We start from the raw sequence: 20,606 nt of genomic DNA, 5'->3' as shown, positions 1-20,606 counted from the left end.
AAGTTGGAGTGCTGTCTTGCACCATGATGGCTGGGAACAAAATGCAAACAACAGCACAGCAGGTGATATGAAAATGTATTGTCTGTAGATGGTGATGAGAAATAGAGGGTTCCATTTAACTAATCGTTTACTGAAAAAGCTGAAAGTAAGTAAGCGAACTGAATTTTTCTGTAATTTAAGAACATCTTGACATGTTAGTGCATGGCCCCAGGGCCCAGAGTAGGAGACTGTAACTGATACTATGGAAAAGAGCGTGATACACTTAAAGCAAATGGTTCACTAACAAGCCTAGTCAACTTTAACTTCGTAAGTAGATGGAAAACATTGCAAACTGAAAACACAATTTTTCAAAAACCTATCCCGGTCTTATGTGGAAGCCGCTATCATATTCCTGTACCACTGCACCTCCGTCACCTCCACAACCTTCCCCAACCCCGCTACAGTGGTCGCCAACCGAGTATGCACCACCGTCCTTGCCAAGTTACCTCACAATGTCACGTCATAGGAGTTCGGTCGGCGCCACCTGTAACGTAATGTAACCGGTCGACTGACTGACCTACAAAGAACACTCTCGCTGCTCAGTATCTGTGTTACCGCTGCCAAGGGTGCCTAGCTGCCCAGACGAAGACATGTTACCAGGTAACTTTCACTTACATTGTTGCTTACTCTGTGTCGTCCCACGGCCTTTCTCATCTCGTTGATGTTCAATGCAGACGAATCAGCTGATTATATTCTTCAGATTTGTGCGGTAGAGGGGTAATTAATTCGTGCGATAGATGTTTTGAGTAAGATTTTCTCTATGGCTTCCCTAGAGATTTTTACGGATTACTTAAAGTGTATTCAAAGTTGTCTATATAGGTTGTTCTCGAAGTATATGTTCCTACCTTAAATCCATGAAAATGTTTGGGTAAAATCTCACGTGTTTTCAATTCAGATAAAAAAGACATTTTTTTACATTCGTCACAGGAAATAACTAATTGTTCTTTGTGGTTGTGGTGAGGGGTGCGAGGAAGAACAAAAACCGCTAAGATTACGTTCTAGTAAATCAGCTGATTTGTACATTTTAGACTTCCCCAAACAATCAAAGTTGATCAAACTAAAACACCTTTGAAATTACCATTGAAAGTCTTTTTATAATTTTGACAACTGGAGGATATCTTTTACTGTACTTGTAATTATCTTCTAAACGAACTGCCTTATACTTGAATGCTCTGCATTCGTTTCGTTCACCTTTTCTCGTGTTTAATTTTTGTTATTTATATGAAACAATGTATTCGGCTAAACTCTTGATTATGCTTGTGCATGTCTATTACAAGTTGTAGTAAAACAAACATTGAATTCTGCGTCAACAAATTTCACACACAGAAATGTTTACCAGTGGTTAAGGAGCCTATGTGTGGTTAAGTAGATGAGGTATTTAACACAGCTATTTAATATTACCTATATACTTTTTATACCGTAACACTCTACTGTATTTACTAAATTGCCAATAATCTGTAATGATTTCGTAATTTATATTTTTAAATTTGATTAAGCCTATATTATTTTGCAGAAGTTAAGGAAGTTCCAGCATACCAATTGGCAAATAAGTTATTGACCAATAAGCTATTTCCGGACGCGTGGGCCTCTATACACATCTGACCAAGAATGTAATCGCTGTTAAACAATAGACGACTTAACACTTTGAACTATTCCTAACCTGTTTACTCATACATGTGTTGATGAACGTTTTAATTCTTGTCTCGTTTATAATTTAATTTAAACTAGAGTACATGTTGCTCGAATTCGAGCAATTGCAAAGTACTACAGGAATTATTTCAAAACGAATAACAGTAATAATTCATATTTACAATGAATTTAAAAGAGTCAACTCAAAGATTACCGGTGTGTAACTCATACCATGTCTATCTTCGTTAATGATAAACCTAAAGCATTCCGGCCGGTTTTCTCCTTCTCAAAATGCCTCACTGTACAGGCAACACAGGTCATTGATAGAGGGCCAATTGAGAACGAAAAGTTGTTTTGGGGTAGTGTTAGGGCGCATTTTTAACCTAATAGTTGAGCCTATTTCGTGTCACTGTTCTGTAGCTGCGGTCGTTATCACGATTACGCCTCCTGTCTATGTTTCGCTGTCGACACGTCGGAGGCATTTAAAAGAAAAAAAACAACAGATTAACAAATTATAGCTACACAAAAGAACGCTAAATGCACAAATTTAAGTTACAATCATGCTAACACGATCCGTCATAGCGACACAAAACAACGATAAATACACAAAAATTTAAGATACAACCATACTAACACGATCCGTCTTGGGGGTTATGTTTACACAAACTCAAATAGTAAATAAACGTACGCAATGCGTTTTATTGAATTGAAAAATAAATAACAGCAATTTACAGCTGATCAAAATGTAAACAATTATGTTTTTCATAAGGATAACATGGGAACTTTCAAAACCACTGGGGCAGAGCCCAAGGGACTTTTTTTCAAAAATGTAAGACCAGTTTGCAAATCTACGCGATACGCTCTTTCCAATGAGACGTCAATGGATAAAATCGGTTAAGAAATGGCGGAGGAGTTCAACCGACAAAGTTTCATGTAGCGTATTAATTATATAGATCAATAAACCGAAAATATTAATTTGGACGAGTAGTATGATTAGAAAAAAACACACAAAAGACTTTTTTCTTGGATGCACCTTTTAGACTGTACTGTAAGCTCCAAAATCGTATTTAATGCAATTTGTACTATTGAGAAAGGCATTGAAGTCTTTTTACATTTTAAATAGTTAATTGTTGTTAATATTTTACTGGTCGTGGTGTTCGCCCTCAATTCAATGACATAAATAAGGTCTTCCAATCAAATATAAACACATAATATTTCCAATTTTCATTATGAATGTAGATCTTATCATGACTATATAGTTCTAACGTCAGCTTAATGCTTATCCGAATCAATGTAAAATAACACTATTATTGACATAATTAACGAACAATTTTGATGCAAAGATTGAATATAGAACTGTGGTAGAGAACATAACTATTGGCTATTACAGTAGAAGCATGTTACTTGCATGTTACTGACATTGACATGCACTTGCTGTGTAGAGAGTTCAGATGTACAGGGATTTCCAGTTTGAATCTCTGATGACTTACTCAATCTTACGGATGAAACAGTTAGTTCCAGACAGACAGTTATTTAGCCTATTATTTCAGCACATGTGTCAGATCGGTATAGTATTTAGTTGTCCAATGTCCAGTGCAATAGGTAAAGTAAAACTGTAACCTTCTGTGACTTGACTCTTCAGTCGTATATTTGATTCAAAATTCAGATTAAGTTTAAAAGTCGCTCAGAAAGCTGCTCAGTTTATTGACAAATCTATACTTTAACTTCAACAAAATGACTTTCTGTCAATCTTTCCATTCAGCAAAAATTACAGAACCAAATTAGCTTAAACGTTTCACGACGATAAACTGGTTTGCGTCCAGGATTGATAAATCGATTCCCATTTTGCTATTTTAATTACGGCTGTATTGTCTCAGACCAAAGATCGAAGGTGAAGCATTTTGGAAGTAAACACTTTATTGATTGTTGATTGATAAGTGTCACGATAAAGGTTACAAAAGGAAGAACTAGGTTTAATGTACTTTGTTGGCGTGTTTCAAACACTGAATGCGGAACATAGTACAGTATAATATAAAATGATTAATGAATGGTGGTGTCAACACTATGACTAACTGTGTTTTCGTTTGTATAATATCCTGTAAAGAACTGAATTTAATTTCCTTGTTCACACATTCCCCTGTGAAGCTCGCGCTAAATTACTGGTAAATGCTTGAGTCCGAAAATGATATCAACAATCAATCAATACGTCAAATACTTACCTAATAGTAAGTTAAACATAATCAGACCAATAATTCATTCCCTCGCCCATTTGAAGATCATCAAAAGTCCACTCAATGCGAAGGTCGGTGAGGTTGCATGGGTGAAAATGTAGGTACTCTTGGTCGTCAATTAGGCAAATTAATTGTTGCTTAACGAAAATAGCGATTGTTTCTCAACGGAGCTCCCATCGCTTGAGAAGAAACTCAGACACGTTCGCACACAACAGATTGTGAAACACTTTCTACCCCTTTGTCTAAAACTCGCTCTTATTTAGCAACAATTTAAGCTGGTTATATGAAATAATTCAGAATCTGGCAGTCGGTGTACCACAAGCTTAAATTTTGATATATTTTATTTAAGGAAAATTAAATTAATACAATATTGCTCTTTGCTTTGCAGTTACTTTACACTTTATACTTTATTCTGAAATGGCGACCATACGAATGTAGGTATTTTAAGTCAAATATGAATGGAGATGAGTGAGGGGTGAACAACGTAAATCTCACGACAGTCGTTTAGTGAAGATATAAATCAGAAAATATAAAAAATACAAACTGTCCATATTATATAGTATCAAAGAATTTTACTACTGTATTTTTGCAGGGCTGCTCGTGTTGGTCGCCCTGGCCTCTCAGACCATGTCCGCCACTTTGGACACGGAAGGAGTGCCTCTGGCGGCGGCGTTTAGCAACAGCTTTGTGCCTAAGATGTTCCAGGTAAACAAGTTTCAAAGTTTAGAACCACTACATTCCTAATCATACCACACACCACTGTAGCAATTAAAATGCGTGAAACTAAACAGAACGAATTGTACTCAATTCAAATGTGCAATCAACAGATTAGGATTGATTGCTATGCTAAATCAAAATCATTTTTAGAAGTTGATTGATTGAGTTGGTTGACAATTCATTGGGCTGACAAGCTCTAATGTTTGGAGCAATCGCTTAAAAATGCGTCCGCCTTGAGCATAGCATCCATAGCATTGACTATGTATTAAAGGGACATATATACAATATATCATAACTACAAAAATATGTTACGATACGAGGTCGCAAAGTTGTTGTTTACTGTACGAGCATTAGGTTCCCGTGAGAGTCCCGGAGATGAGTCGCATACGGATAATACAAACAATGGTAATAACCCCCAACCTACATACATTAAAATCACGGCTTTATACACACTTCACTATTTCAACAGAATCACTATCAACCGTTTCATAGTGTTAGCAAAACGGGAGTGCCGATGGAGACCTGTGGGGGTGCGTGCGTTTGAAGGGACTTGACCTGGTCTCCATCGGCACTCCCGTTTTGCTAATACTGTAATAAGTAACGTGTGAAGCCTTTTCAAACATTTATTTGAGAAACTGCGATGTGCCTTATTGTGTAGCTCCCTTAAGAGCCTGAGGAAACTCATATTATGCATTTTTCAAAAACTTTTTGCGTGTTAGGGTGCTTAGTAAATTTGACGGACTCCAGCTGACTTTACCGTTTTCCAGCTGATTTTACCGTACTCCAGCTTACTTTAGCGGTCCCTTGCCGTAAATTACGACTTTCCTGTCTAGAGTACGGAAACCAGTTGCTTACTGCATGTATACAGAAGTTAGTATGGTAAAAAAGGCGTGAACACTAAGTTCAGGTACGCCAATCATAGCTTATTCACTTATAATTGTGCATACAATTCAGTTACAATTAAGTTTTATAAGTGAGTAAATTATAAAAAAACACCTGTTGATTTGGGGATTTCAACCCTGTGCATTATAAAATCTATGATTGATTTTTGCAGCGTTTAAATCACTTATCCAGCCATGACATGTCATCCAAGCTGGTATTTCGCCCAATAAGGTCTCATCCATCGCATATTTATTTATTTTTGCATGGTGTGCTTTTTTGGACTTTTTGCCTGTGAGTCAAGAGGAAATGCATATCTGTTTTTGTTAGTATTTGGACAATTGTAAACAGCTGTACGGCTCGAAAAATCAAATCTTGAATTCCTGCATTTGCCCATTGCTAATTCACAATTTTGCTTAACTGTGCTTCCGAATCTATCACCCTTTTGGCTATATTAAAAGTCATCAATAGTTTGCTTTAGTCCAAAAACTGGATTAAAGAGTACATACTCATTTAATTGCCTGTGCTTGTGGTGTAAAACTGAGCCCCGCCATAAGACCGTGTCCTCTTGTTATGCATATGCAAAGCAAGGCGTCGTCCCTGATTCATGATGCATATCCAATATAAGTGCCAATCCAAGGCCATTGCCAATAGAGGATCGAAATGTATTTTTATATTGTTTATGTCTTTTCGAATTGACATTTCCTGTCCGCTTTTTCTAACCTTGTATTGGCCATGGCCTCGTTCTAATGTAATTGCAGTTCCCGTAGAACAAACAAAAAATGAGTGCTTGGGAATAATTCATTAATGTATAAGTATATTTTTGTGATAGTAGTAGTAAATATTTTACAAACTGTGGAGTAATATAGGATAATAATAAGTGTTAGGAATATAAGCAGGCTTAGCTATAAAATCGAAACTTTATATAGATCCGATGTATCATTGTATCAAATTGGGGGAAATTTTAAATTTTTGACAAACGGACACTCTGCCAACGCTGCTTTCTATTGTTTGTTGTGGAGGGTAGGTTTCTAGGAAGCAGGTACCTGACCTCAGCTTGCGTTTTACCACAGAAAACGTGCTACGGTTATAGTAGTACGTTTTCTGTGGTTTTACCCAATAAATCCAGCAACCACCCAGAAATACTCGTGGGGTGGTAGTCGATAAAGTAATCAGGGGCAATAACATTGGCATATTGATATTTTTAACTATTTAAGCTAATATAAAAATTCCACTGATGTATAATTTCTAGCCTAACATTATAGCTTGCTGTTTCGCACACCTTCTATCTCCCTTCCCTACTTTTCTCTTACCCACTAAAACTTTTAAAATAACCAATAGGGAGAATAGTCTCAGAGCTATAAAGGCTATATCCATGTGCCCTATCGTATGCTGCGGATGGTAGTAGTCAGAATCACCCTAGGCTGACTGTGTCGTACACTCTAAATTGTTTAATCATTGTTATATATAATATTTTTCACTAAATATTACAATCATTCATCATCAAATTCTAATTATTTTGGATGTATTAGTGGCAAATATAATACCGCTTTTCTGTAGTGATCAGACAGAACAATATTTAGATCGCGTAGCCAGATCGAAAGCTTTTAACTTGCTAAATTATAAGGACCAGGACAGGATATCTCTCTAAAAATGATTCATACAAATTGAGAATGTTTTTTTTTACATACAACTTTTAATTTTGTACCCGTAGTATAGGATTTTGAGAAATTTAATTTGCAGTGTTGTAACTCAAGTAAGCGGGACAAAGCCATCGACCGATTATATCCGTTTAACCACACAGGGTCGATGATTGTTGCGTAATGATCTACTGTTACATGAGCTGGTGAGCTCGGCCTTTGCTTGTTACTTATTTTGAAGCCAAATAGCTTTTCGAATGTTAACATTTAAATTTCGTAAACTTTAACTGCCAGATCAAAATGAGATTTGTTTACTTGTTTTTTTTTTACACTAGTGTACTTGTTGCTCGAATTCGAGCAATTGCAAAGTATTACAGGAGTTATTTCAAAACGAATAACAGTCATATTTACAATGAATTTAAAAGAGTCAACTCAAAGATTACCGGTGTGTAACTCAGACCATGTTTATCTTCGTTATTGATAAACCTAAAGCATTCCGGCCGGTTTCTCCTTCTCAAAATGCCTCGCTGTACAGGCAACACAGGTCATTGATAGAGGGCCAATTGAGAACGAAAAGTTGTTTTGGGGTAGTGGGCGCATTTTTAACCTAATAGTTGAGCCTATTACGTTGCACTGTTCTGTAGCTGCGGTCGTTATCGCGATTACGCCTCCTGTCTATGTTTTGTTGTCGTAGCGTCGGAGGCAAAAGAAAAAAACAACAAATAAACAAATTATAGCTACACAAAACAACGATAAATTCACAAATTTAAGTTACAGTCATACTAATCGGATCTGTCATAGCGACACAAAACAGCGATAAATACACAAATTAAAAATACAACCATACTAACACGATCCGTCTTGGGGGTTATGTTTACACAAACTCAAATACAGTAGTAAATAAATGTACTCAATGCGTTTCATTGAATTGAAAAATAAATAACAGCAATCTATCTATACTATTATAAAAAAGAGGTGGTGTCTGTGTGTATGGGAAAAGTAAACGCGAAAACTACTGGTCGGATCGGGCTGAAATTCGGCATGATGATAGCTCATATTCCCGATTAACATATAGGCATATTTTTATCCCAAAAATCCTTCCGGGCTCCGCCCCAGTGGCTCTGGAGCAAAGGTTCCCATGTTAACCTTATGAGAAATGGAATTAATGAATCTTAACAGCTGTTTCAATTAAACAAGTTGGTTCTGTTCTATGATTTTCAATAGCATTAAAGTTACAAGGATTACCAACAGGGTGCAGCACTAGCATTATTTCTTTTACATTTATGACAACAGCTAATTTGCAACCAAAAGGTGAGTGAGCGTAGCGAACGAACTTCAACCTGGAGGCGAGTGAGCGTAGCGAACGAGGTAACCTGAAGGCAAGTGAGCGTAGCGAACGAGCTAACCTGAAGGAAAGTGAGCGCAGCGAACGAGCTCCAACCTAAAGGTGAGTGAGCGTAGCGAACGAACTTCAAAAAGAACCGAAATTTCTTAAACCATGTCCTCACTCATAACTGCTATAAGCATTTGATACTTATATGCCAACCCCGTACGAAGGACGGGTACTCTGCTAGTACTATTATAAAAAAGAGGTGGTTGCTGTATGTATGGGAAAAGTAAACGCGAAAACTACTGGTCGGATCGGGCTGAAATTCGGCATGATGATAGCTCACATTCCCGATTAACATATAGGCATATTTTTATCCCAAAAATCCTTTCGGGCTCCGCCCCAGTGGCTCTGGAGCAAAGGTTCCCATGTTAACCTTATGAGAAATGAAATTATTGAATCTTAACAGCTGTTTTAATTAAACAAGTTGGTTCTGTTCTGTGATGTTCAATAGCATTAAAGTTACAAGGATTACCAACAGGGTGCAGCACTAGCACTATTATTTCTTTTACATTTATGACAACAGCTAATTTGCAACCAAAAGGTGAGTGAGCGTAGCGAACGAACTTCAACCTGGAGGCGAGTGAGCGTAGCGAACGAGGTAACCTGAAGGCAAGTGAGCGTAGCGAACGAGCTAACCTGAAGGAAAGTGAGCGCAGCGAACGAGCTCCAACCTAAAGGTGAGTGAGCGTAGCGAACGAACTTCAACCGTGATTGAGCCATGCAAACGAGATCATCTTGAAAATTAAGAAGTTAAACGGGGCAAAGCTTGAGTATAATTGCAATAAGAATTTTATACTTATATTCCAACCCCGTACGAAGGACGGGTACTCTGCTAGTACTATTATAAAAAAGAGGTGGTGTCTGTGTGTATGGGAAAAGTAAACGCGAAAACTACTGGTCGGATCGGGCTGAAATTCGGCATGATGATAGCTCATATTCCCGATTAACATATAGGCATATTTTTATCCCAAAAATCCTTCCGGGCTCCGCCCCAGTGGCTCTGGAGCAAAGGTTCCCATGTTAACCTTATGAGAAATGGAATTAATGAATCTTAACAGCTGTTTCAATTAAACAAGTTGGTTCTGTTCTATGATTTTCAATATCATTAAAGTTACAAGGATTACCAACAGGGTGCAGCACTAGCATTATTTCTTTTACATTTATGACAACAGCTAATTTGCAACCAAAAGGTGAGTGAGCGTAGCGAACGAGCTAACCTGAAGGAAAGTGAGCGCAGCGAACGAGCTCCAACCTAAAGGTGAGTGAGCGTAGCGAACGAACTTCAAAAAGAACCGAAATTTCTTAAACCATGTCCTCACTCATAACTGCTATAAGCATTTTATACTTATATGCCAACCCCGTACGAAGGACGGGTACTCTGCTAGTTAAATTATATAGTTGATCAAAATGTAAACAATTATGTGCTTCAATCTATTATGCTATCAATTATGTTATCAAAAATGTTCAACAATTATGGTTTGCAAATCTACGCGGTACGCTCTTTCCAATGAGACATCAATGGATAAAATCTTTAGAAATGGCGGAGGAGTTCAACCGACAAAGTTTCATGTAGCGTATTAATTATATAGATTTTGTACTTTTTCCCCATTAATCCAGTGGTTACGTAGCTTTAAGTAGTTCTGTAATATTCACGGGTCTATCTATTTGTGTGAAGAAAATAATAAGAGCATAAAGAATAAATAACTCATTAATTAATACAACTTATACCTAACAGATTTTAACTGAAAATTACCGTAGTTTTTTAATTTGGGTTCTGCTACTTATTTAACCGCTAGTTTATATATATATATATATTAATATATATATATATTCTTTTGCCTTGTTTTTACGTAATTAATTCATTGTTTCGACACCTTCAGTGTGAATCAGGGAACAGGAAGCTGTGTAAAAGGTTATCTGGATTCGTGTTTTATTCCAGTATGTCTACCAACTACGTACCGGTACTATATAAGACGAACTAAATCCACCCGTATTGTTTATATCGAACTAACTCATTTAAGTAACCAAGCATGTCAACGATAGTTAACACTCATTTATCGATAATCACCTTCCTTTCCTTACTGTATTTATTACCTTCTGTTGCAGTTTAGTAACTACGTCAAATGCTCAGAAATCGTAATGTTTTAGCATAGATTAAAGGAAAAACATTACTCCTTTATTCTATGAGTTTAGTTAACGTTTAAACAATTATGTAGCTTTTCTCTTTGCTTTATTATAACACTCTGTCCTCTGGTTTCAAATCAATCAGTCGAATCCACCGATAACTTATAAAAGTCAAGTTTTGTTCCTGGGAAACGGAACCCTTACCAATGACAAAGTATTTAGAAATCAATCGATAATTATTAGTTTTTTTAACAGTATGCAGCAGTATTTGAGCATTAAACAGTATTTACTCACAAAAAATTACATGTGTTGCCTTTAGCAGATTTAAAACTCTGGAAGGATTAAATTATTGAAAACTAATAACAAAAAAAAGGCAAAAAAGATGGTTTCCACTCAAAGGATGTGGTATACAGGGATATCTATCTTGACACATTGATAAATCACATTGATAAAATAAATATTAGAATAATTTGTTTTACATTTGAAATTTTTAGGGACTTTGGTCCTTACACGCCACTAGTTCACATTTAAATCAACCCGTTATAAAGAAAGTTAATTAGCATCACTGAATCTTTGTATATTGTGAGTAAAATCTGAAAACGGAAGGGGTGCCGAGGCACGGCCACCTTTGCCAAAGCCCTAAAGAAAAATAATTACCTCTTTAGTTACATTCGTCACTCCACTAAATCATAAAATGTTCAATAACACCATCAATCATACAAATCGATTTAACTAACGGCTGAAAAAGGGACGTTACAGAGAATCCCCCTTAAGGATGTAGATATAAAAGTACAAAACAATAAAACAAACTATCAAACGTACAACGTCTGGTGTACCCCTGTATTTTTTGTGTCCCACCTTCGCATCCTAGGACGCTAGGTACTATCCCGGAACTGTTTTACACATTACTTCAGGCTAGTCCTAGAGGGTCATGGAATAAAATCCATTGGTTATCGGTAGATTTGAACCTGGGACCTTGGATTCCGAAGTCCCAAGCTCTAAAGACTAGACCAGCTCGCTCCTCGAGGCTATTTTTTTTTTGTTCAATTTGTGAAACACATTGTTGGAAGCAATTCCCGTTAGATAACTAGTTTTTTTTTATTATTGTGTTGACAGGCGTTATTCCCCGGAAGGGAAAATCTGGTGTTTGCGCCCTTCGGATTGTCGGCAAGTCTTGCGATGATCATGGAGACTCTGGATACGAAGGCGGCCGAGGAGGCGCGGAGAGTTCTAAGGATCAGACCTGAGGACAAGCAGCTGCTCAGGACAGGGTTCAGGAACATCCTGATAGAGTGTGAGGTATGTATGTAGTAAAGATAAATCTGAATTTTGTACCGTTAAAATAATTTTAAGTATGTTCAGAAGTGCCATAGTACAGACACTTAAAAAACATGAGACGTGTTCAGAACAATTAATTGCTAATTTTTAAAAATTACATTTTAGCGAATTTTCCTATAGAAAAGTAGCCATACCGTAGGTGGCACAGTAAAATACCTGGAGCCGGGACCGATATACATTTTGATTTTGATGTTCCTAGAGGACAAAAACACTATTCGTTCAAATCTATATACGTACGTGAACGCAATAACATGAGTTTGGCCGATTTTGATGAAATTTGGTTTTAAGGTGTAGTATGGGATAAACTTGAATGAGTTCGCGAACCAGAATGATCAGACCATGGGAACAGGGTTTTACGGGGGGTTTCATAGGGTTATAATTGGTTTTCTGATTTTTGACCCTCAAAACACAGAATTTTTCAATTTCTCTCTAGACTATTTCAAAGAGCTTAAAAAACAAGCAGTTTAGTATACAAAATTGTTTTTTCACGGTTATTGATTACGGACAAAATTCAAAAAATTTCAAACTAAAAATTCTTATATGATTCTTATGGAGAATATTGTAGAATGTTGTAGTTGGCTTGTTTGTATAAATAATTTGATCAAACTTGGGAAATTTATTTATTTTATACTAAACTACTAATATTTAAAAAAAAAACACTTATTAGCCTCCCTGTAGCAGCAAACATAAGTACTCGTTAAACTGAAATTAAATTTAATTTAATTTGAAATCTATTCAGGCAAATGGAAATTCACTCAGTCTGCAGGTTTGCTGTGGCGGGGATATTATTGCTAACGTTAATCCGTTTAGACATTGTGCTTAGGTATTAAGTAATTCAAAACCAATTTAAAAAAATGTATCTCAGGAGAAAATTGCATTTAAATTTCAAACCCCACAACCTTGTTTTAGAAAATATATATGACATCGTTACGTTACAAGGGGCAGGGGGTTTTAAGCTTGCGTTATGAAGCGTTACAAGAGAATAGAATGGGAATGGGGACTTTTAAATTGACGATAAAAGCGTTAAGTATTGTGTGTCGGCCCCTTATATTAAATTCGTGCTCTTTGTTTTATTTCGTATGAAATATACTGAGGATAAGGCCATTGATTATTTATCTTCCAATCCAAGATTTTATATGTTGTTGGCTTTATAGAGCGGAGTTAAAGGCGGCCGTGATAGAGCCAACAAAGAAGAACCAAACTAATTTCCTTTGAATAAGGCTAGTGGTAAAAGTGTATGACTCAAATTCCCACTCTCTAGAGCCATACATCTTCCAGGCTAGTTACTAAATATGTCCAGTTACCAAATTGTTAGTATCAAAATACAAATTATGGGGAAAATAAACTTAATATGAAAAATGTATAGTTACTATTCGAACAACAGAGGGTATGACGTTTCAACTTTCGCTGTTGGCAATCCTGAGGAGAGTGACTGAGAACAGTGGACTGAACGTACGGGCGAAAACGAAAACATATGTTTTATCGTCTGTCCCAGTTTCTTCTTTCTTCTGCTGTTTCTGATTCTAGGTTTCTCTCTCTCTCTCTGGCCGATGTCAAAACATAAGCCTCTTGAACATTCTTGCCTATTTTGGAGTTTCAGATAAAGAATGGTGCCAAGTTTCAAAATAGTTTGTTGTAGAGAGTTCTGGACTCGCACTTTATAAGTTTACGGTGGAGTTTCTCAGAATTAGTTTATTAAAGGTGCGGTTAGTGTTTGGAAGAGTTGCTGTGTAAAATAAGGTTACATTTACTTATATATAGGCTACATTGCAATCGTCGAGATGACTAAGGAGAGCAACAGTGAAGATCCTTTGAAATTGAAAGAAGAAGGCAACGCTTCTTTTAAGGAAGGTAATTTAGCACATGCTCTAAGTTGTTACTCCAAAGCAATCAAGTTATCAAAAGATGAAACCCCTGAAAAAGCTATTCTATTTAAAAATAGGGCAGCTGTGTATCTTAAGCAGGAAGATTTTGCGAAAGCGCTTAAAGATTGTGATAAGTCACTTGAGATAGTTCCAAACGACCCTAAGACTCTCTTTCGTAGGTGCCAGGCATTAGAGAACCTTAACCGACCAGAAGAAGCGTATCGGGATGCCAGACAAGTTCATACAGTTGACCCAACAAACAAAGCAATTCAACCTGTGCTTGCTCGACTTCATGAAATTGTCCAAGAAAAATTACGAATCAATGCTCAGACAAATAATAAAATAGCCTCCATGTTCGAGATAGCATTTGACTTTCAACAGACTAAAGACAAGCGAGAATCTGCAATGAATAACATCTTAGTATTGTCCCGAGACTCTGCAGGGTCATCAGCTCTTGTTGATGCTGGTGTTATTCAAAAGATAGGAAGCCTTCTCAAAGTGGAAAAGAACAATGACATTTTCCTCAGTGGTGTCAGAATTGTAGGCGAGCTTTGTAGAGGATCATTACAAAGGACCAAGAAAGTTTTAGTTGAGTTAGGAATACCTTGGTTTCTCGATATATTAAATTGCTCCAAAGAGGAACAAGTAAATGCATCTCAGTATTGTTTGCAGACTATTTTAAACTCTCTAAGTGGACTAGACAACAAACCAGATTCAAAACCAGACCAACAGTTGTGTGAAGAAAATAAGAAAGAGATTGATACATTGTTGACATGTCTGATATACGCTACAACAAGTAGAACAATGACGGGATTAGGTAGGGATGCTATCATACAACTAATTATGCGCAATGTTCATTACAAAGGCATCGACTGGGCTGAAACATTGATTGAAATTAAAGGTCTCCAAAGGTTGTTGGAAGTAGGAAGTGAACTTCAGGAATACAAGTATGAATCAGCAATGGAAATAACAGAATCCACCCGTACCATTACAGCAGTTTGCTTAGCACGGATATACGAAAACATGTACTATGACAAGGCACGTGAAAGATATCTTGAAGCTGTCAATGACTACATTAAAAGTAAACTTATCACTCCTGAAATTGAATCAAAGGTTAGAGTTGTTGTTGCTTTAACTTGCTTATTACTTGGACCATTAGATATTGGCAATACTATTGTGGCTAGAGATGGAATGCTTGAAATGATACTGGTTATGGCCAATTCTGAGGAAAAGCTTCAACAAAAAGTAGCTTGTGAATGTATAATTGCTGCTGCATCAAAAAAAGATAAGATAAAAACAATTATTTCTCAGGGTGCAGATATTCTCAAGAAACTGTATCAGTCCAAAGACGACTCAATTCGTGTGAGGGCTTTGGTGGGTTTATGTAAGCTGGGAAGTATGGGAGGTACAGATGCGTCAATAAGGCCATTTGCAGATGGTTCAACAACAAAACTTGCCGAAGCTTGTAGACGATTCTTGATAAGCCCTTCCAAAGATGCTGACATGCGTAGATGGGCAATTGAAGGTTTATCGTATCTCACATTAGATGCGGATGTCAAAGAAAAGCTCATCGATGACAAAAAAGCCCTTCATGCCATGGTAGAGTTGGCAAAATCAGGAAATCAAGCTTGTGTGTATCCTACAGTCACTACATTGGTGAATCTGTGTAACGCATATGAGAAACAAGAAGTTATTCCTGAAATGATTGAATTAGCAAAGTTTGCAAAACATCACATTCCAGAAGATCATGAACTGGATGATCCTGACTTTGTTTCAAAGCGTTGTGCGGTTTTGGCTAAGGAAGGAATAATAAGTGCCCTTGTAGTTCTGTCCAAAACAGAAAGTGATAATAGCAAAGAACTTATTTGTCGTGTATTTAATGCAATATGTGCAGAAAGAGACCTTCGAGGTATAGTTGTTCAGCAAGGAGGCGCAAAAGTGCTTTTTTCAATGGCACTTGAAGGAACCGATAAAGGCAAGAAAAATGCAGCCCAAGCTTTAGCGAGGATTGGTATCACCATCAATCCTGAGGTCGCTTTCCCTGGTCAAAGATGTGTTGAAATAATTCGCCCTCTTGTGATGCTTCTTCATCCTGAATGTACTGCCCTTGAGAGTTTTGAGTCTCTCATGGCTTTATGTAATTTAGCCGGAGTAAGTGAAACTGTACGGAAAAGAATAATCAAAGAAGGAGGTGTAACGAGGATAGAAGGCTACATGTTTGAAGAACATCTCATGTTGAGAAGAGCAGCGACACAATGTATGACTAACCTGATGTTGTCTCCAGACATTATAAAGATGTATGAAGGCAAAAATGACAGGGCCAAATTTTTGCTGTTACTCTGCGGAGAGGAAGACGAAGACACAGCCGAAGCTGCTGCGGGTGCTTTGGCCATGTTGACATCTGTGAGTAAAAAGTGTTGTAAGAAACTGTTTGAAGTTGGTTCGTGGCTAGAAAACTTTCAGGAACTTCTTGCAAACCCCAAATTTGAAATGCAGCATCGAGGTATCGTCATAATGTTGAATATCATAAAGTCTTCTAAAGAATTGGCTGAAAAAGTGATGTCAACAAACTTAATGGAACTTTTGATGGCCTTATCTATCATAAATGAAGAGGGAAAAGAGAAAATTAAATCCATTGCTGAAGAATGTCTCAAAGCAGCAGAAGAATGGAAAATTATCAAAAAGCCTGGGGAAGAGGAAGAAGTTTTATCTGAGGAGGAGGATTAAGTTCTAAAAATCTGCACACCAGTTCAAGATGTAAGTAGCCTAGATCTTCTTAATGGTCTAAATATTGTAGGCTATAAGTCTGACTAAAATCGCCAGATAAATACCACCAACCATGATGACAAAGTGTGTAAATTGAAAATAAAGTTAGGTTTGCTGTAAAATTTCTTTGTGAAGTGTAACAGTATACCTATTTGTCACTCCTAACAGTAGGCTACATAAATTTCATTCATCATGTAATCGCATATGAGACATGCATTTTTATGATTCAGGCTAGGCTAATCAAAATTTGAACAAAGGCTATTATGTAATTCAGAATAATAAATGATACAACTTACTGAACTTGTTGAGCATGTTCTAAATCACAATCAGATCTGTGTAATTATTTTTTCCAAATTATTATAATTCAATCGGCTGATTCAGATTAGGCCTAAGTAACCCTAAAAAGCCAAAGGTTCTTTGTTTGAAGTTTATTACTGTTATAGGCCTAGTGAACTATAGTCTGTGATGGAACCTGTCTCCTGGTTCTCATAAACCCCTAACCGGGCTTAAACCATTGGTCAGTCCCCAGGTAGACGGAGTCAGGAGACAGGTTCCATCAAACAGACTATAGGTTACGGGTAGCGTAATGAAAAAAATTAACTGAAAGGTCTGTATCAGCTTTTTTATATAGGTTTTTGGTTTTGTTCTCTTTGACAAGCCATAGGTTGCTATACAAAAATTGGTCAGTTAAAAGTAATTGGGCCAATCTGGAATATGGGTAGCCTAATAGTATCGTACCTATATCAAAATGAAACATTGCAGTGACCAATGCATCATTTATAAACAATTTTGTGTTTCCATGACAGAGGGCATTGCAAGAAGAAGAAGCTGCAGGTACCTACAACAAAATTACAATGCTCACAGCACATGACCTTTCTAGCCAGTATTTCGACGTATTAACAGATTCTTACCGGGCAAATGTTTCAGTGAGCACAACACCATTAAATACAACAGGTTAGTGAAAATATTCTAGCAGAACTATAAAGTACTACCATAGTGTTCACCTCGGAATCGAAATCATTGTTTCCATACTTAGGAGTTTTTCCCGAAAACGGGATTAGGATTAAAACAGGATATGGTATGAAATGGGATTTTAGGCTCTGACCTCTGGTTTTCTTTTTTTCACTGCTTATTAGATCAAATACAATCCCAATTAATTTGATTACTATCCCATGTTATTATAGCAAGGATTAAAGAGCTATTTATAAATGAAACGTCAATAACAATATTGGGCAATTTTTTTACAAAATTCATTTGGAATGAAACAGGTTTTTTTTAATGAAATTTAACAGGATTTTTTGATGTGGTAATTGGGATGTTGGTTAGGGCCTGATTTTAAGGTTGCTGTTTCGATCTTGAACGGGAGTCGATTCAGGACCAATATGGTATATGTCATTGGACTATCGATTAATGATACTAATAAAAGGTTAACAATAGCCTAGATAAAACCAGGGTTTAACTGTTATCCTGAAAAAAAAACTAAAATTTTCAGAAGCTTTAATTACAAAACCCCAGGAAAATGAAGATGATTTTTACTTGGTATTCTGTTTGAAAATGAACTGATACATTTAAAACCATAGAAGCTTAACCAAAAAAACATGCCTCAGTAGGACAGGTATTTTCAAGTGCTGTTTGTGACAGAGCGGGTGTTGTCGCTTCAGAGTGACTCAGGCGTGATGAGCCATTGGAAGGACTACCAACGTCTCGCTGTCTACACGTACTTGAGCCATGAGGCAGCTGCGCCGTTCACTCTCTTGTCCGGCGCAACAGTGCAGGTTCCAATGGTTCCTCAGGTCGGCGTGTTCCGGCGAGGTAGACTGAACCGACTGAATTGCCTGGCTGTTCAACTTCCGCTCGAGGTAGCATTTGTAAACTTGTTATCTAAAGCTGTTTACAGCGTAAAGCAGTTGTGAGCATAAACGTAGCTGGTAGCTGAGTGAATGTAGTACTTGCCTTTAATCAGGTCGTCAATTCTAACTGTATAATTTGTCATACAGTACCTACAGTGGTTATAGTTCATAACTGTGCACATTTGAAGGGTGCAGCATGGATTGGTGACTTTATTTCCTAGTGGGATTTTTATCCGAGATATTTTGCTATAAAACCTACACAAATCATTTATCCACCCTTCCTTTTTGACAGTATTGAGACAACTAAATGTAAACTGTCAGTCTAGTTTAGTGACACAGTAGTACATACCTTACACAGTTCTTTGCTAGTAGCTACCATTCGTTCGTGTTTCTTTGTTTGCTTTGCCATAATTGTTACAAAGTTGAGTCCAGAAATGAAAGCAATTTTTATTATTGCTAGTTTTGCATGGTGCATGATGATTGCAACTAAATTTTCACCAAACCCTGTTAAAATTTACTGGGATTTCGGATCTGAGGGTTTCTTCTGTACCTATAGGCTATGGTACTTAAATGAACTTATTTTTTGCAATTTTAGTCAGATCAACACAATATAACAATATATATGTCTATAGAATATCTAAATGAACCAAAACTCTATCTTTTAGTCTCGCAGAGTCCACCTGATCCTACTGCTGCCTGACGCAGACGACGGTATAGACCAAGTGCTGAAGTCTCTGGCCAAGGAGAAACTTCTCCAGATGATAAAGGCTCTACCGCAGCAAGAGACAGAGGTGACTCTGCCTCAGTTGGCAATCCTGACCAGCGATCTTGACCTCGGCCCATTCATTCGCCAGCTGGGTGTGAGGCAGCTGTTCACAGACCCCCATGTCAACGTCCGCTCTATCAAACAGAACGCATACTTCTCCACGTCCTTTGTCGCCGTGAACTCCGTTGGGTCTATTTCCACTGAGTTAGGTAAGTTACAAAAGTTTTTTTAAATTACTTTTGTGATGTGATATGTATGAACATTACTAACTAAAACTTCTTGTACTTTCATAAAGTACTGTTAGTAGTGGGGGCGTGGGATTCTATCCAGAAGGCTGAGGTCATAAGCACTTGTTTATTTTTAATATTTATTTTTTCAGATATAAGGTCATCGGGAAGGTTTAAGCGAGATACAAACAAGGTGGTTTTCAATCGTCCGTTCCTGTTTTTCCTTGTCCATTCTGCGTCGGATGCCATTCTGCTAGCAGGAGTTGTGCAGAATCCAACTCAAGTTCCTGTTCCAACGCATCAAGCTGCTAGCTAATGTTGCATGTTGTTGAATGACAATCAGTTGATTTTGTGTGATCAAAATTGATTTTTTTTAAACTTTCAATAAATTAAAATTTCCTTTTACAACTCAGTTTTCTGTGAGCATTTTATTCTTGACTTGGTATGTGACCAGACATAATTTATTGATGACATTTTTAACGTCAATGTGTACAATAATGACTGGATAAACACATTTCTTCCTTTACTAAAACGCAATCAATATTGCTAAATCGACTTATTTGTAATCTATTGATCTGGTGTGCTTTAAATGAATTATTTATCTTTTATCGATTGCCTTGTTAAAAATTATCTGGTGTGCTTATTTTGTTTAAGTAACGATACACATTTTAAAAGTATTATTTGTTTTATATTTATTTAAAAATTAACTAAAAGTGTTTGTTAAAATAAGTAGTTTATGTTATGAATCGCAAGTTTGTAAAATAAACTACTTTATTAAAGATTTTATTTTAAGTATTGTAAATATTTAAAAAACGTAATTGAATATTTTTTTGTACCTAATAGGAGTGTGGATATTGTCAAAACAATTTTTGTACATACAGTATTGTGTTTGCCATATTATTATAATATACTAACAATATAAAAACCTGTTGAAATGTGTTGCACTTTATTTGTCTCGTGAATCCTATAAAACCAAAACTTGATTTTATAGTTAATACGGATCCATTTCATTAAGTCAAATTCCTATTAGTTGAAATAACTTATATTGTGACATTAGATCAAAAATAATATATTCGCTGTTTCTTTAGGTCAAAAGTCCCATTCGATCAAAAGTAGTCAGTTACTAAAAACGTAGTCTGTGTAGC

At 36.7% G+C, this 20,606-nt stretch overlaps 1 protein-coding gene across 2 annotated transcripts; it reads left to right on the top strand.

Annotated features, from left to right (window-relative positions):
* Positions 1-527: 527 nt before the first annotated feature.
* Positions 528-20,372, top strand: LOC128992087 (protein unc-45 homolog B). Of its 2 annotated transcripts, XM_054415493.1 has the most exons (7): positions 528-639; positions 4,492-4,604; positions 11,766-11,948; positions 17,425-17,572; positions 18,260-18,477; positions 19,134-19,443; positions 19,614-20,372. In XM_054415493.1, exons 1-7 carry the CDS (start codon positions 630-632, stop codon positions 19,775-19,777), a joined length of 1,146 nt encoding a protein of 381 aa, XP_054271468.1. In that variant the 5' UTR covers positions 528-629; the 3' UTR covers positions 19,778-20,372. The 2 variants fall into 2 exon arrangements, with proteins under 2 accessions (XP_054271468.1, XP_054271467.1); XM_054415492.1 differs by lacking the exons at positions 528-639; positions 4,492-4,604; positions 11,766-11,948; ... (1 more) ...; positions 19,134-19,443; positions 19,614-20,372 and adding an exon at positions 13,527-16,609 and having other exon boundaries at positions 17,425-17,545.
* The last annotated feature ends 234 nt before the right edge of the window (positions 20,373-20,606 follow it).

The sequence above is a fragment of the Macrosteles quadrilineatus genome, unplaced genomic scaffold (assembly GCF_028750875.1).
Source record: "Macrosteles quadrilineatus isolate MER2022 unplaced genomic scaffold, UCM_ALF_1.0 Scaffold_4__1_contigs__length_99947679, whole genome shotgun sequence".
Lineage (NCBI taxonomy): Eukaryota > Metazoa > Arthropoda > Insecta > Hemiptera > Cicadellidae > Macrosteles > Macrosteles quadrilineatus.
This window is presented reverse-complemented; position numbering and strand designations above follow the sequence as displayed.

What these genes read in the sequence shown, in the direction of transcription:
- LOC128992087 (XM_054415492.1), top strand. Translation starts at nt 13,769, where the DNA reads ATGACTAAGGAGAGCAACAGTGAAGATCCTTTGAAATTGAAAGAAGAA.